We start from the raw sequence: 14338 nt of genomic DNA on the forward strand, positions 1-14338 counted from the left end.
TACTAGATATCTCCCACCTGCCACACCACGCATACTGTCAATGGACGTTCTGTAGTACATTCTTTCAGTACTGTTGATTATCAGGCAAGCGGCATATGTAAGTTACCGTTTGCTTACCAAATTGTTTATAGGTTCTTTAATAAGATGTCTTCCGTCATCATGCGGCTAACTTTCACGTGTGAGTGATAGTTGTCAACTTCTTTATACATTTCCACAAGTCAAACATTTTGTGAGTCCTGTCCACATTTTCATATAATTCCCTCTACTGAATTCTTTTTTTTTTCTGTTTAATGTTGACAGTTTGTTCCTCTACTGTAAATCACATAATTTGTTTGCATCATAATTCTCTTATGTTTGCGAATGCTAATCTCTCATCTGACACCGCTTTAGAGCACACCAAATTCAATCAAAATTAAGGAGGAAATTTTTTCTATATCTAGAAAGCGTTCCATTAAAACAATATTATCACGGTTTATACGACAGTAGTTAGTGTTTTTTACATTATTTCTTTGTGTTTGTCGATTCTAGTACGTCAAAAACCTGAAAATATAGTAGCGACTGAAACATATCCCAATGCGCTATTTTGACAGTTCCAGTATTGCTTTGTTGTTATTCCTACTTGTTTATTTAAGTATTTAGCGTCACCGAAAAATACTTGGACGCAACTGACAAACTCCAAATGGTTAATTTTAAATTCGTCTCAGTGGTTTCCATTAAAGATATAGAAATACTTTCAGCGCTACATTTGTTGTTAGTAAGTTTATATGATGGGGTTAATAACTTGTTACTAATTCTGTCTGTAGAAACACTTCACTAACTGCCAGATAGTCAAATTGAGTCTGTGTTCCCGAGTGCAGACCCAGTTCTTTGGTAGTACATTAAAAAGTCTTTTTGTTTGTTAACAGCAGTTAATTGAACATATGTACCGAGTAACTTAAAAGAAACACACTTTACGGGACATCTTGACAGATACATATACTGAGGTTACTTTTCCGTTTTCTAAGTCATTTCATTGTAGGGAGGATTCTTTAGCTTGTTGGCCAAGAAGAATCGTATTCCATTATTTATTGTCAGAAAAAACAAATCGAAAGTTTCGTCTCTCAAGCTGCGTGGTAAGTGTCACACTATAGTGGCCAACCAGTTTTCTAAAACTATTATCACTTAACACCTTCGTGAATTTGTAGTAACCATTTATTAAAATTTATTATTATTTTTGTAACTATACTCCTTCTTTTCTCTTTTTTAACTTACTGTAAGAGTCATCAATGTATTTCTATTTTCATTCGTTATAATGGAGGCTAATTCTTAAATTTTATTTTCACAGATGGAGCATTCAAGTTATGCAAATTACGTATGTCTGTTAGTTTTTCACTGGCTTTTAAAATAGGTAAATATGGATGGCAATTTACGATTCGTAAAGTACACTGAGGTTGTTTATTACACTCTTTCAATGCTTGTATTCTCTCATATATGTTGAAATGTTTTACATTAGCTTTGGTTTTAAATCTTAGTTTGTATTAATTATTTTTATTTTATTTTACAGTGTTTCAATGTACTCGTTCGTGACCGTACAAATTTTTTCCCACAGAATAGTTGTATTTCACGTTATTTTTCTACCAACTTCCCAAACTGCACTTTCTGGAACCAGATAAATGTGGGTTCAAAATATTTTCTTTTTATTTGTGTTTTTAATATCACACGTGTATAATTTCTGGTGCTGTTGAATTCTTATGGTTCCCACTTCGACTTGAAGATGATCTGCAGCGCAGATGGTAACCACTAGTGTGTTATAAAATTTGTGATCCAGTCGATGTTTGTTTCTTTATTGTTTCAGTGGAAATTTTTAGTTTAAATTAATGGTTTATTATAATGTACCTATTCTCACACACACAATAGATTTTACTGATAGTATTACGCTACGCTGAGCTACCGAGTCTCAGCTGCTATAATTCACCATTGGATTCAGGATAACTGGAGGAGCTCTTTACATTTCATCTTCTATCTGTGAGAAATAATAAAATTTAGTTCCAAGCATGTTTTCTATACCTGCTGAAGAAACATCTCCGGGGAGTTTTGTAGTATGCTGTTTGTAACAATAACACATTTAATGGCGGAAATTGGCGGTTTTCTGAACACTGAAAACACTACCGGTAGGTACAACTATAGCAGAACTTCTTACTGGTTTTTCTTTTCAGTATACAAAAAGGTAGGCTTACGCTGTAGGGAACATGAAGGTTGTTCAACACCTCAGAATGATTCGCTTGTTTCATGAATAGATATTCACTACCGGATATGGTCGGAGCTTCGAGTTACCCACTACACAACAATCGGATTATAAAAGGCCACGTTCCGGCTTTGGGGCCATCGTTAGACCTAATAAATTAAAAATTACGAATAAAAATATATGAAGAGGTTCATAAATTAACAGATGACGGATTAACTGTGTAAATAAAGTGAGCAAGTTACCTAATGGTCACAATGGCTGAGAATGCCAGTTGAAAATAAAAGTATACTATCATTGGCATTGCTTTCTCCATCTACAACGTCCATGATAAACTGTTCAACTTATCAAATGTTCATTCTATTAACCAGCTAAAAGACGCACCAAAGCACAAATTAAAAATCGTGCAAGCAGTAAATCAGAAAACCAAAATATGGTTTTTACTAGCTCCACTGTTGCTGATTTTTAATCCATTGACTTACTAATATTTTTCCCTATAATCTACCCTATATTTGCTATTTAAATTTCGTTTTACACACTTTTCTGAAAATTATAAAATTTTTATAGGAATTCTTGACTTATTGAAGTGATAAGGAGAAAAGACAACACTATTTTAGAATTTTTTGTTTTTGTGATGTACCCGAAAAAGTACAAGCATATGCAACACCACTAGATATTTCTCTCGCTCATACAGGTTGTCACTTTCCTTCTTCTTTACTTTGCACACTACACAGTCTCTGGAGTATGTTTTCTTGATGGGACTGGGCTGTAGGGTTAAACCTTACAAAACCTGGAAACGATTTCTCATAACACCCAAATTATAGAAAGAAATCGAGTGTGTTGGACACCGGTAAACATCTCGACTTCTCGGCTTTCCAGTTGTATATAACACGTTACGCCATGTATTAACAGGTATCAAAAACCCTAAGAAGTATTTATAGCTACTGTGCCCATCTCATAGCCGGGAATGTAATGACGGACTTCAAAATTGCGACTGGCTGTGAGCCAGCTGTCTAACCCAGCGGGTTAAGTACTCACTCCCTACTCTATGTTTGTGCACCGAGCGAGGTCGCGCCGTGGTTAGTGCACTGGATTCGCATTCGGCAGGACGACGATTCAAATTCTCGTCCGACCAACCAGATTTATATTGTCCGTGATTTCCCTAAATCGCTCTGGACAAATACCGGGGTTGTTCTTTTAAAACGGGACGATCGATTTCCTTCCGAATCATTGAAACAATCCGAGCTCGTGCTCCGTCACTAATGAGCTCGATGTGGACTGGACGTTTAACCCTAATGTTTCCTCCTTCCTCCCTCGAATATACTTTCAAGTTTGACTGCTTTACCCCCGCACTTAATAGAACCATTATTCCTTTATGGATGTATTGATATGTGTTTTTTTTTTTTTTAAATTTCCTCGTTCTTTTCACCTGACGATAAGTGCAAAATCGAAACCCGTACTTTTAATAAATTAGCATTTGACCAAGGCATTGATTTCTACAATGCCATCCGATATAATACACTCAGATCTAATCTGCAGGTCCAAACGGTCCCACTTCGCGAATGCGCTGCGTTATAACGTGAATACGTTGTCATAATTATGTCCCTCAGAGCACTTGTTACTGCTACACAGTTTTTGCCCAATAACTTTAGGAGGTAAGTCTTGGTATTTAAAGTGGAGGTAATGTATTTCACATCTAGTGTCAAAAGTCTAAATAGATTTGCAGTGGTGAAAGTAATATTTCAAAAACGTGTGAAATCTTATAGGACTTAACTGCTAAGGTCATCAGTCCCTAAGCGTACACTCTACTTAACCTAAATTATCCTAAGGACAGACACACACACACAAGCCCGAGGGAGGACACGAACCTCCGCCGGGACCAGCCGCACAGTGCATGACTGCAGCGCCTTAGATCTCTCGGCTAATACCGCCCGGTAAAGTAATATTTCTGAATCAACACGGATCACATTTTTTGTCATTCTGTAACCGAGTACTGCATTAAGTGGTGAATCAAGCTTCACAAAGACTTCTGTTTCACTCAGATCTATAAGCTACAATGTTAAATAAATTAGATACGAAGAATCTAGCTTCAGTCTTAACTTGGTTTCCTTTTTAAGGAAAACACTTCGACTTCTTATTCCGTGACTGTTACAACGAATCAGCTATCTTAGACATTCGATCAAAGAGACCCACGTTCTAAATTTTCATAACTCCTTAACAAGATTTGAGTGAAGGTTTGTGCTTCAGTGTTGGTATTTTCCTTTTCATTCCTTTCTTAGGAACTATTAATGCACAAATATTTTGTTTTAGTATAACGATGCATTATCACTGTTAAACAGTCTTACAAACTGCATGTTTAAAATCCCTTCGTTACAGATGCACGTCTCGGGTTTCCTGGCTGTCTGGCATGGAGTCACATCTTTCATACGTGGAGAAGATATGTTCGTCAGATTGAGCAAAACTGTAGATGTTTCCCGAAGAAAGACTCTCCTAGGTGGAGAAATCAGTGTACATATTACTGGCTACGAACGTTTTAAACTCTATAGTTTGCATGGACCTCAGGCTCGAAACAAACAAATCTGCATAATACCTATGCAATCATTGACATCTTCGAAGGTCTGAAATTAGTAAGGAGCAAAAGAATCTAGGTTTCAACGTCTCGTTGACGATAAAACTATTGAACATGGAACAAGAACTCGGATTTTGGAAGCATATATGCAGAGTCATTTTCGAAAGATATAAATCTACATCCACCTGATTACCCTAAAAGCCGCTGTTCCGGGCATTCTTTTCCATTCTATTAGCATACTGAACGAGGAACAATAACTATGTACATCACTCTGTGCGCGCTTTAATGTCAGTTATCTCTTTTTCATGATGTCTAAACATACCGAAAAGAGTGTCCCAAGATCTACGTCGCTCTTTTCGAGTTATTCCCAGTTTTGTTCCCACAGAATTTCTGTTACTCTTACGATCTTAACAGCGCGTCTCTCAGCTTGTTCCTTACCTGCTGCTATGTCGCCCGTGCTCTACGGCTACCGTCTGTGATTAAAAGTCAAAACGTCTTCGGTCCCGTATCATCACTTAAATTTTGAATGAGTTCGTTAGCCGTGACTGCCGAAGAATTCCAACATTGAAAGTCATTCCTCATTCAGTCATCTGCCTTGTCAAAAAGGGTGGAAAATCGGACATAGCTTCAGGACACTCTGTCATCCCTAGGGTGGGAAACAACCCCTAAAGGAGGAAAATTAGGAACTATCAACGACATGAGTAATGAAACCTATGCATTAAAGACACATAAAGTGTCTCCACAGATTACGTGGCATGTAATTGAAAAAGTGTCATGATGATCTCTCCACTGGCATAAGATTTACGAATAGTCCCCAGATGGGATCACCGGGATGGCACTGCCAAGGGAAAGGTGACCACGAGAAATGTGTTGAATAACCTACGAAGATAACGTTCTACGAGTCGGGGAGTGGTCTGTCAGAAGCTTGAACGTGGCAGGGAAGCTACACGATATGAAAAGAGAAATGCATAGGCTTAGATTACACCCAGTGAGGAACAGTCAAGGGAAATGGAAAGGACACAAGGATTTCGGGTCTGATGAGTACAGAGTAACATCAACAGCTGCAGAAAAAGGTATAACGGCAGTTGGATTCGCTTTCAGTATTAAGGTAGAGCAGAAAGTGAGTTGCTTTGAACATAGTAATGATAGGATGGTTCTTACCAGAGTCGACAAGAAACCAACACCGACAGGTGTAGTTCATGTATATATGCCGATGTAGTAAGCAGAAGATGAACAGTTACAGAAAGTCTATGAAAATACTGAACAGGAAATTCAGTTCGTAAAGGGAGATGTAAATCTAATAGTCTTGGGGGTTAGGAATACGGATGTAACTAATTACTAAAACAAAAGCTTACGTTAGGTTATGGGGTTAGTACTAGGTAAGAGAGACGAGAAGAATTAATTGAGGTTTGTAACAAATTTCAGCTGGCAATAGTGATTACTCTGTTCAAGAAACACAAGAGGAAAAGGTATACTTGGAAAAGGCCGGGAAAACGGGAAGACTTCTGTTAGATTACATCATACTAAGTCAGTGTTTCGAAATCTAGTACTTGATTGTAAGGCATACACAGGAGCAGATGCAGATTCATATCACAATTTAGTAGTCATGAAGAGTGGGTTTAAGTTCAACGGACTAGTCAGGAAGAATCAGTGTGCAATGAACTGGGACGCGGAAGTACTAAGGAATGAAATGGTACACTTGAAGTTTCTGAGGCCGTAGATACAGCGATAAGAAATAGCTCTGTAGGCATTTCAGTTGAAGAGGAATGGACATCTCCAAAAAGGGCAGTAACAGAAGTTGAAAAGAAAACCGTCGGTACAAACAAGATATATGTGAATAAACCGTGGGTGACAGAAATAATACTCCAGCTGATCAGTGAAAGAAGGAAGTATAAAAATTTCGGGGAAATTCTGGATTACAGAAACATAAGCCGCTTATGATGGAATACATAGAAGTGCAGGGAAGCTAAGGAGAAATGGCCGTATGAAAAATGCAAAGAAATAGAAAACGAAATAATTGTTGGAAGGACAGGCTCAGCAAAAAGGAAAGTCAAAACAGCCTTCGCAGAAACTTAAAGCAAAGTCAGTGACAATAACAGTGCAATGGGAATACAACTGTGAAACGTAGAGGAAGGAGGATAGTTGGAAAGAATACACTGCAGGTTTCTTTGACTAGAACTTATTTGATGATGTGATAGAAGAAGAAAAGGGAGTCGATATACACTCCTGGAAATTGAAATACGAACACCGTGAATTCATTGTCCCAGGAAGGGGAAACTTTATTGACACATTCCTGGGGTCAGATACATCACATGATCACACTGACAGAACCACAGGCACATAGACACAGGCAACAGAGCATGCACAATGTCGGCACTAGTACAGTGTATATCCTCCTTTCGCAGCAATGCAGGCTGCTATTCTCCCATGGAGACGATCATAGTGAGGCTGGATGTAGTCCTGTGGAACGGCTTGCCATGCCATTTCCACCTGGCGCCTCAGTTGGACCAGCGTTCGTGCTGGACGTGCAGACCGCGTGAGACGACGCTTCATCCAGTCCCAAACATGCTCAATGGGGGACAGATCCGGAGATCTTGCTGGCCAGGGTAGTTGACTTACAACTTCTAGAGCACGTTGGGTGGCACGGGATACATGCGGACGTGCATTGTCCTGTTGGAACAGCAAGTTCCCTGGCCGGTCTAGGATTGGTAGAACGATGGGTTCGATGACGGTTTGGATTTACCGTGCACTATTCAGTGTCCCCTCGACAATCACCAGTGGTGTACGGCCAGTGTAGGAGATCGCTCCTCACACCATGATGCCGAGTGTTGGCCCTGTGTGCCTCGGTCGTATGCAATCCTGATTGTGGCGCTCACCTGCACGGCGCCAAACACGCATACGACCATCATTGGCACCAAGGCAGAAGCGATTCTCATCGCTGAAGACGACACGTCTCCATTCGTCCCTCCATTCACGCCTGTCGCGACACCACTGGAGGCGGGCTGCACGATGTTGGGGCGTGAGCGGAAGACGGCCTAACGGTGTGCGGGACCGTAGCCCAGCTTCATGGAGACGGTTGCAATTGGTCCTCGCCGATACCCCAGGAGCAACAGTGTCCCTAATTTGCTGGGAAGTGGCGGTGCGGTCCCCTACGGCACTGCGTAGGATCCTACGGTCTTGGCGTGCATCCGTGCGTCGCTGCGGTCCGGTCCCAGGTCGACGGGCACGTGCACCTTCCGCCGACCACTGGCGACAACATCGATGTACTGTGGAGACCTCACGCCCCACGTGTTGAGCAATTCGGCGGTAAGTCCACCCGGCCTCCCGCATGCCCACTATACGCCCTCGCTCAAAGTCCGTCAACTGCACATACGGTTCACGTCCACGCTGTCGCGGCATGCTACCAGTGTTAAAGACTGCGATGGAGCTCCGTATGTCACGGCCAACTGGCTGACACTGACAGCGGCGGTGCACAAATGCTGCGCAGCTAGCGCCATTCGACGGCCAACACCGCGGTTCCTGGTGTGTCCGCTGTGCCGTGCGTGTGATCATTGCTTGTACAGCCCTCTCGCAGTGTCCGGAGCAAGTATGGTGGGTCTGACACACCGGTGTCAATGTGTTCTTTTTTCCATTTCCAGGAGTGTAGAAGAGATGAGAGATCCATTATTAGAATCAGAATTTAGAAGATCTCTGGAAGACTCAAAATGAAATGAGGCAGAAGGGATAGACAAAATTCCAATAGAATTTCTAAAATCATTGAAGTTGCAAGAAAATGGCTAAGCACTCTGATTGTAGAATGTGTGTCTCGTAATATATCATCTGACTTCCCGAAAAAACATCGTCCATACAATTCCGAAGATTGCAAGAGCCGACAAGTTGTGAGACTTATCGCACAATCAGCTTATTAGCTCATAGATCCAAGTTACTGACAAGAGTAGCATACAGAAGAATGGAAACGAAGATTGAGAATGTATTAGATGACGATCAGTTCTTCTTTAGGAAAGGTAAAGGCACGAGGGAGGCAAATCTGACTTAGCCACTGATAAAGGAAGAGAGATATCGTGAGACATTCATAGGATTTGTCGACCTGTCAAAAGCGTTCGAAAGTGTAATATGGAGCAATATGTTAAAAATTGTTATACAAATAGCACAATATAGGGATAGACCTACGATATACAACATGAAACTTCCTGGCAGTTTAAAACTGTGTGCCGGACCGAGACTCGAACTCGGAACCTTTGCCTTTCGCAGGAAAGTGCTGTACCAACTGAGCTACCCAAGCACGATTCACACCCCGTCCTCACAGCTTTACTTCCAGCGGTATCTCGTCTCCAATCTTCCAAACTTTACAGAAGCTCTCCGCAGGACAATTTTAATCTACCAGGAAGTTTCATATCAGCGCACACTCTGCTGCAGAGTGAAAATCTCATTCTGGATATACAACATGTACAAGCAAGAGGGAAGAATAAGAGTTGAAGACGAAGTAAAAATTGCATGGATTAAAATGGATGTAAGACATTTGTTCAATCTATAAATCGAAGACTCAATGACGAAGAACATAAAAGGAAGTTAATTAAAATTCTAGGCGAAAGATATCAATGACATTATGTGCTGTGACATTGCTATCATCTGCGAAGCTGAGGAAGAATCACCGCAACCGTTGAATCGAATGAACAGTCCAATGAACACAAAATATGGTTTGAGAGTAAAGAAAGACGAAAGTAATGAGAAGTAGCAGAAATGAGAACAGTGAGAAACTTAACATCAGGATTGGTGATCACGAAGTAGATGAAGTTAAATAATACTGCAAACTAGGCAGCAAAATAACATACTGGAGACGGAGCAAGGAGGACATAGAAAGCAGGTTAGCACTTGCAAAAAGGGCATTCCTACTAGCAACAAACACAGACCACAGTTTGGGCAAGAAATTTCTGAGAATGTACGTTTGGAGCACAGAATTGTACGGTGGTGAAACATGGCTTGGGGAAAAATCGGAAAATAAGCGGCTCGAAGCATTTGAGATGTGTAGCTACACAAAAATGTTGAAAATTTGGTGGTCTGACAAGGTAAAGAAAACGAGATTCTCTGCAGAATCGATGAGGAAAGGAACATATGGATAACACTGACAAGAAGGGAAGATACATCAGTTAAGGCGTCAAGGACTAATTTCTCTGTTACTAGAGGGAGGTGTTGAGGGTAGAAATTGTAGAGGAAGACAGAGATTGGAACACGTCTAACTAATAGCTGAGGAGGTAAGTTGGAAGTGCTACCCCTAGATGACGAAGTTGGTAGGAGAGGAATTCGTGGCTGGCCGCATCAAACGAGTCAGAAGACTTATGACTAAAAAAAAAAAAAAAAGTACAGTTTTCCATTCGTCAGACTTTTCGTGGTTATCCAATTTCTTCTCGGTTTTTGGTATCATCCGTGAACATACGATGCGATTCGCTCAATACGTTTTCGATAAACTTTTTAATCAGGTGCTGTGGGGGTCTTTGTCTTTACTAAGGCATCTTAAGGAGCCGACGTCCATCACAACAAGAAGTAAAAATTTTTTTTCCGTTCTTGAATTCCTTACGACAGACGGATATACCTTAACCGATTTAGGGAATACAAAGGAAACCTAAATCTCGGTGACAGTCTGATGTTGCAACTGTTGGCCTCCCGAATGATTGTCACTGTCGTAACAATGATGCCACCTTACATAAAGCGTGATCAGAAATTAATTTTTTCGAAGACCGTACAGTTAAGAATTCGAATGCCAGTCATGTAAAATCACCTTGAGGATTGAGGCAGTTTCCTTCCGACGCACCACATTGGAATTACCCGTTGGACACATATCTGTGTTTTGCTGCTTGAAGAAGATCGTAACTGCCTGCTTCAGATTTTCGTGCAATTGGAATCGTCGAACATTCAGCGCCTTGTTAGGGGCGACTGTGGGATAACTGCATGTGGAGACAACAGGATTCTAGTGCGGGTCCTCGTGTGTCTCCCACTTGCGTTCGCGTGACTTCTGCGTTGTGATATTTGCAATATGGAAACGTGCATTATCACGAAGGGGCAGCATCCCTTGACACAGTTTTTCTGGACGTTTCGTGTTAAATCCAAGCCATAATTTCACCAGCGTTGCGCAGTACCGTTCCACAGTAACAGAGAGACGAGGTTAACTGAAATCAGTAAGCAATGCACGTCGGTAATCAGAGAACAAGGTGAGCAACACCTTTCCAGTAGATGAATTTGTTGGGACGAGGGGACGATGTGTGGCACCACTCCATCGTAGTCCTTCTTGATTCTCCGTAAGCCAAGAAAGGAATAATGGCATGATAGTTCTGTTTCGACACATTTGATAATAACTTCGCCATAGCTTCCGTTTTCACATACACTGCACGCACGTCGGAAAGACACTGATCGCTTGCCAATATTTAGGTGCTTATATTCTTGCATCGGTTTCGCGCTACTTCGTGTGTACACTTCAGCAACAACCTCAGACCGTAACTTTTTGATCGCTCCTTACAACTTTTCGCAAAATGGTAATTTCAATGAGAAAAATCGACGTCGGTGTGCCGTACAACAGAGAAGATTTTGAGTCTGTTTAATTTACTGTATTCTCCCCGTTTTAATAGTACAACAGTTGTCATTTGTACTTAGTCTAGGGAAAAACAACACACATAGTGAGAATACTTTAAACACGTTTTATATTGTGGCATAGGAACTTTTCCTTTCGTTGTAACAAATATGAGGAAATTCAAAATAAAATAATCCCATTCCCGCCTGCGGCGGCAGCCACTGGAATATTTCGTACTCAGCGGTAATGTTGGGGTAAGGTATAGTTAACAGTTGTCTCGAGAGCGAACCTCCCACGTACAGAAACATGAGATTTCCATTTATTTACGTTATCTCTGTTGTTGAGCATAACTTCGTTGCATAAGCCCTTAGGTAGGGAACTTACTTCATTATGAAGTTTAATTACATGACGCGGTAAACTGATTTAATCGATCATGAGGTTTGAGAACAGCTCACATTTCGGTTCAGAGTGAAACATTGATTTTGAGAACAGTTCCAAAGCTGCAAATGAGACATTTCTCTACAACATGTATTCTTCTAAGAACAAGTGCGCCAGATCTCCTTCCACACATTTCGATAATCCGAACTCTTTCTCCACCGCTAGTGACCTTGTATCCGGCAGCACTTTAAACCGTCTTCTTTCCATCCTCTTCTTCAAAAAGTATGAGTATTTCGAGGTATGCAAGGAAGCATCAGTTAAGATTAGAATGTAGGAAAGAGGTACTGCCATGAAAGAATCCGTGATGGGAGGATGTATCGTGCCTGGACAGTTTAGTCAGTGGGAGCATTACGCGCAAATGGTAAAGTTCTGTTTTCGAGTCCCGTTCTGGCACACATTTGCTATCCGTCAAAAAGCTGAAACGGAGTCATAGATTTATCCCACAAGGAATCCATTTCTTCACCGACTGGCGTTGCATCTGCACATATTTCTAACATTTAAAATATTTTAATAATTTTTATGAGAACACTGTCACATAAAATGTTATAAAAGGACTTTTGTTGAAAATTATTAAAAATAACAAATTGAAAAGCGGGCGATAAATCGTAGCAGCTAAATTCTAGACCTCACAACTCAGATCTGGGAAACAGATTAATCTTATTGTTTCCGTACTGAAAACATGGCTATTTCTCCTAAATTTCGTGTCGTAAAATCGTGATCACATTTTTGTAGTAAACAGTGCGCTTACCGAGAATGCCGAGCCGGTAGTTGAAGGTGACGACGATGACGTGGCCGTAGCTGGCCAGAACGCTGCCGTCGTATGGATTTCCAGAGTTCCATTCGAAGGACTCGCCGTGGATGTACACCACCACCGCATACGGAGCTTCCAGACCTCTGTTCCCTGCAAACATTACCGGCCGACAGTTAAACATTTAGCTGCGACATCTGTGTTTCGTATCTGCGTGTGTGTGTGTGTGTGTGTGTGTGTGTGTGTGTGTGTGTGGGGGGGGGGGGGGGTGCGTGTGTGTGTTACAGACGTAACGACGAAAATCGCGGTAAACCCTCGTCTAGTAAACTAACTTCAATATTGTCGTGAACATAGAACATGATGACACGAGAATAAAAACAGTAGTCTCAAAGGATGATGTATCACTCAGAGAAAATCGAGCTGCACATAAAAAATTGGTGTCCTCTACACATCGACATTTCTTTGCTACAAGAGGGTGACTTCACGGAAACCTTAGTTATACACGGTCGCATTTTGGCTGTCCGGGAAACATTTCCCCTGAAAAATCACCTCATCGTCGTCCTGGAAATGCCTGTCACGCAATAGTTTCTTTATCCGAGGAAACAGAAGAAGTCATTGGATACCGTGTCAGGAAAATAGGGGCGTGGGTGACTCTTAGAAATCAATCCATTACGTGCTTACACGCAATGAATGTGCGATCCTGTATAGTCTGTCCATAGCTTAGTGGAGTCGTGCAGACCAGTCTGCTCAAGCGGCACTATAATCAAATGTCTACGTAGCCTTGATCTGGAAATGAGGTAACCAATCAGAATGGCCTCCCTCCCCATTCTAGTGTTCAGAAAATGTTTGTGACAGATGTTTACGCATATTTCTCAATCAAATCTGTTATGTTGTTTAAAATGATTGCAGCATTCATATGCTTATTCGTTTGTCTACCTAGACATATCTTTCTTCAGGAAACGTTTACAGTTATGTGTAAAATGAGGAAGTGCAGAATTCCTCACAAACGACCGAGGCTGCTTCATGACAGGCTGTCTTGTAAGTGAAGACGTGGAGGAATCGTAATGAAGATGTTACAGTGTTATCTTTTGCTGACTTGGTTCACCGTCCAGCAAGACAGGCAATACATAAGAAGGCATTTCCGATTAAGAGCCACTTTTAATCTCAGTGGTACCACATACGCTCCCGTTGATAGGCAAGATCGTCTGCTCCAATCGATGACTGAGTTGCATGGAGGTTTTCTTCAGCCTACAGGAGCTGGTGATTGAAACTCTTATCATTTCACGTCAGTAAACAAAATCATCGGTTTCACAAGAACCACTGACAGAATATTAAGTAGGTCTACCATCCAGACTAGAGTCACACTCACACCTTCCGCTGCTGCTAACCGTCATCCATTGGTTAGTGGATTTTGATTCCCAAAATGTTGCGGTATTTCCTCCATCTGAGGAGTGCAGACTGAACGAAGCTCTCCACTATTTATCGCTTGCCGTACAAGAGAACCTTGGTTCAAATGACGCTGGAATAGTCTGCCGAACAACTTATCGGATGGCTCTGTACGACTTAAATGTACGGAAGCTGTTTGGAAGACACGGTCCGATTGTCCACGAAATGGAGACCACAGCAAACATCAAAAATGATTTATTTGCAACAAATAGCTACACCATCTAGGTACATCTCTACGGTCACCGCTTCGACTGAGGTGTTTCTCGTAGCATTGCCCCGGCTAGCCAATACCCTGATCGTAGAATGTCGCTGTCTGTGCTTTCTGCCAATTCGCTATGCTTTTTACCTGTGACA

The 14338-nt window shown here is 41.4% G+C and overlaps 1 protein-coding gene across 1 annotated transcript in view; it reads right to left on the bottom strand.

Moving 5' to 3' along the window:
- Window positions 1–14338, bottom strand: part of LOC124775683 (neuroligin-2-like) — a 327437-nt gene that overhangs the window by 182036 nt on the left and 131063 nt on the right. The window contains exon 3 of the mRNA XM_047250511.1: window positions 12539–12691. Within this exon, the coding sequence (XP_047106467.1) occupies window positions 12539–12691 (153 nt within the window). The remainder of the gene's footprint in view (window positions 1–12538; window positions 12692–14338) is intronic.

The sequence above is a fragment of the Schistocerca piceifrons genome, chromosome 2, assembly GCF_021461385.2.
Source record: "Schistocerca piceifrons isolate TAMUIC-IGC-003096 chromosome 2, iqSchPice1.1, whole genome shotgun sequence".
NCBI lineage: Eukaryota > Metazoa > Arthropoda > Insecta > Orthoptera > Acrididae > Schistocerca > Schistocerca piceifrons.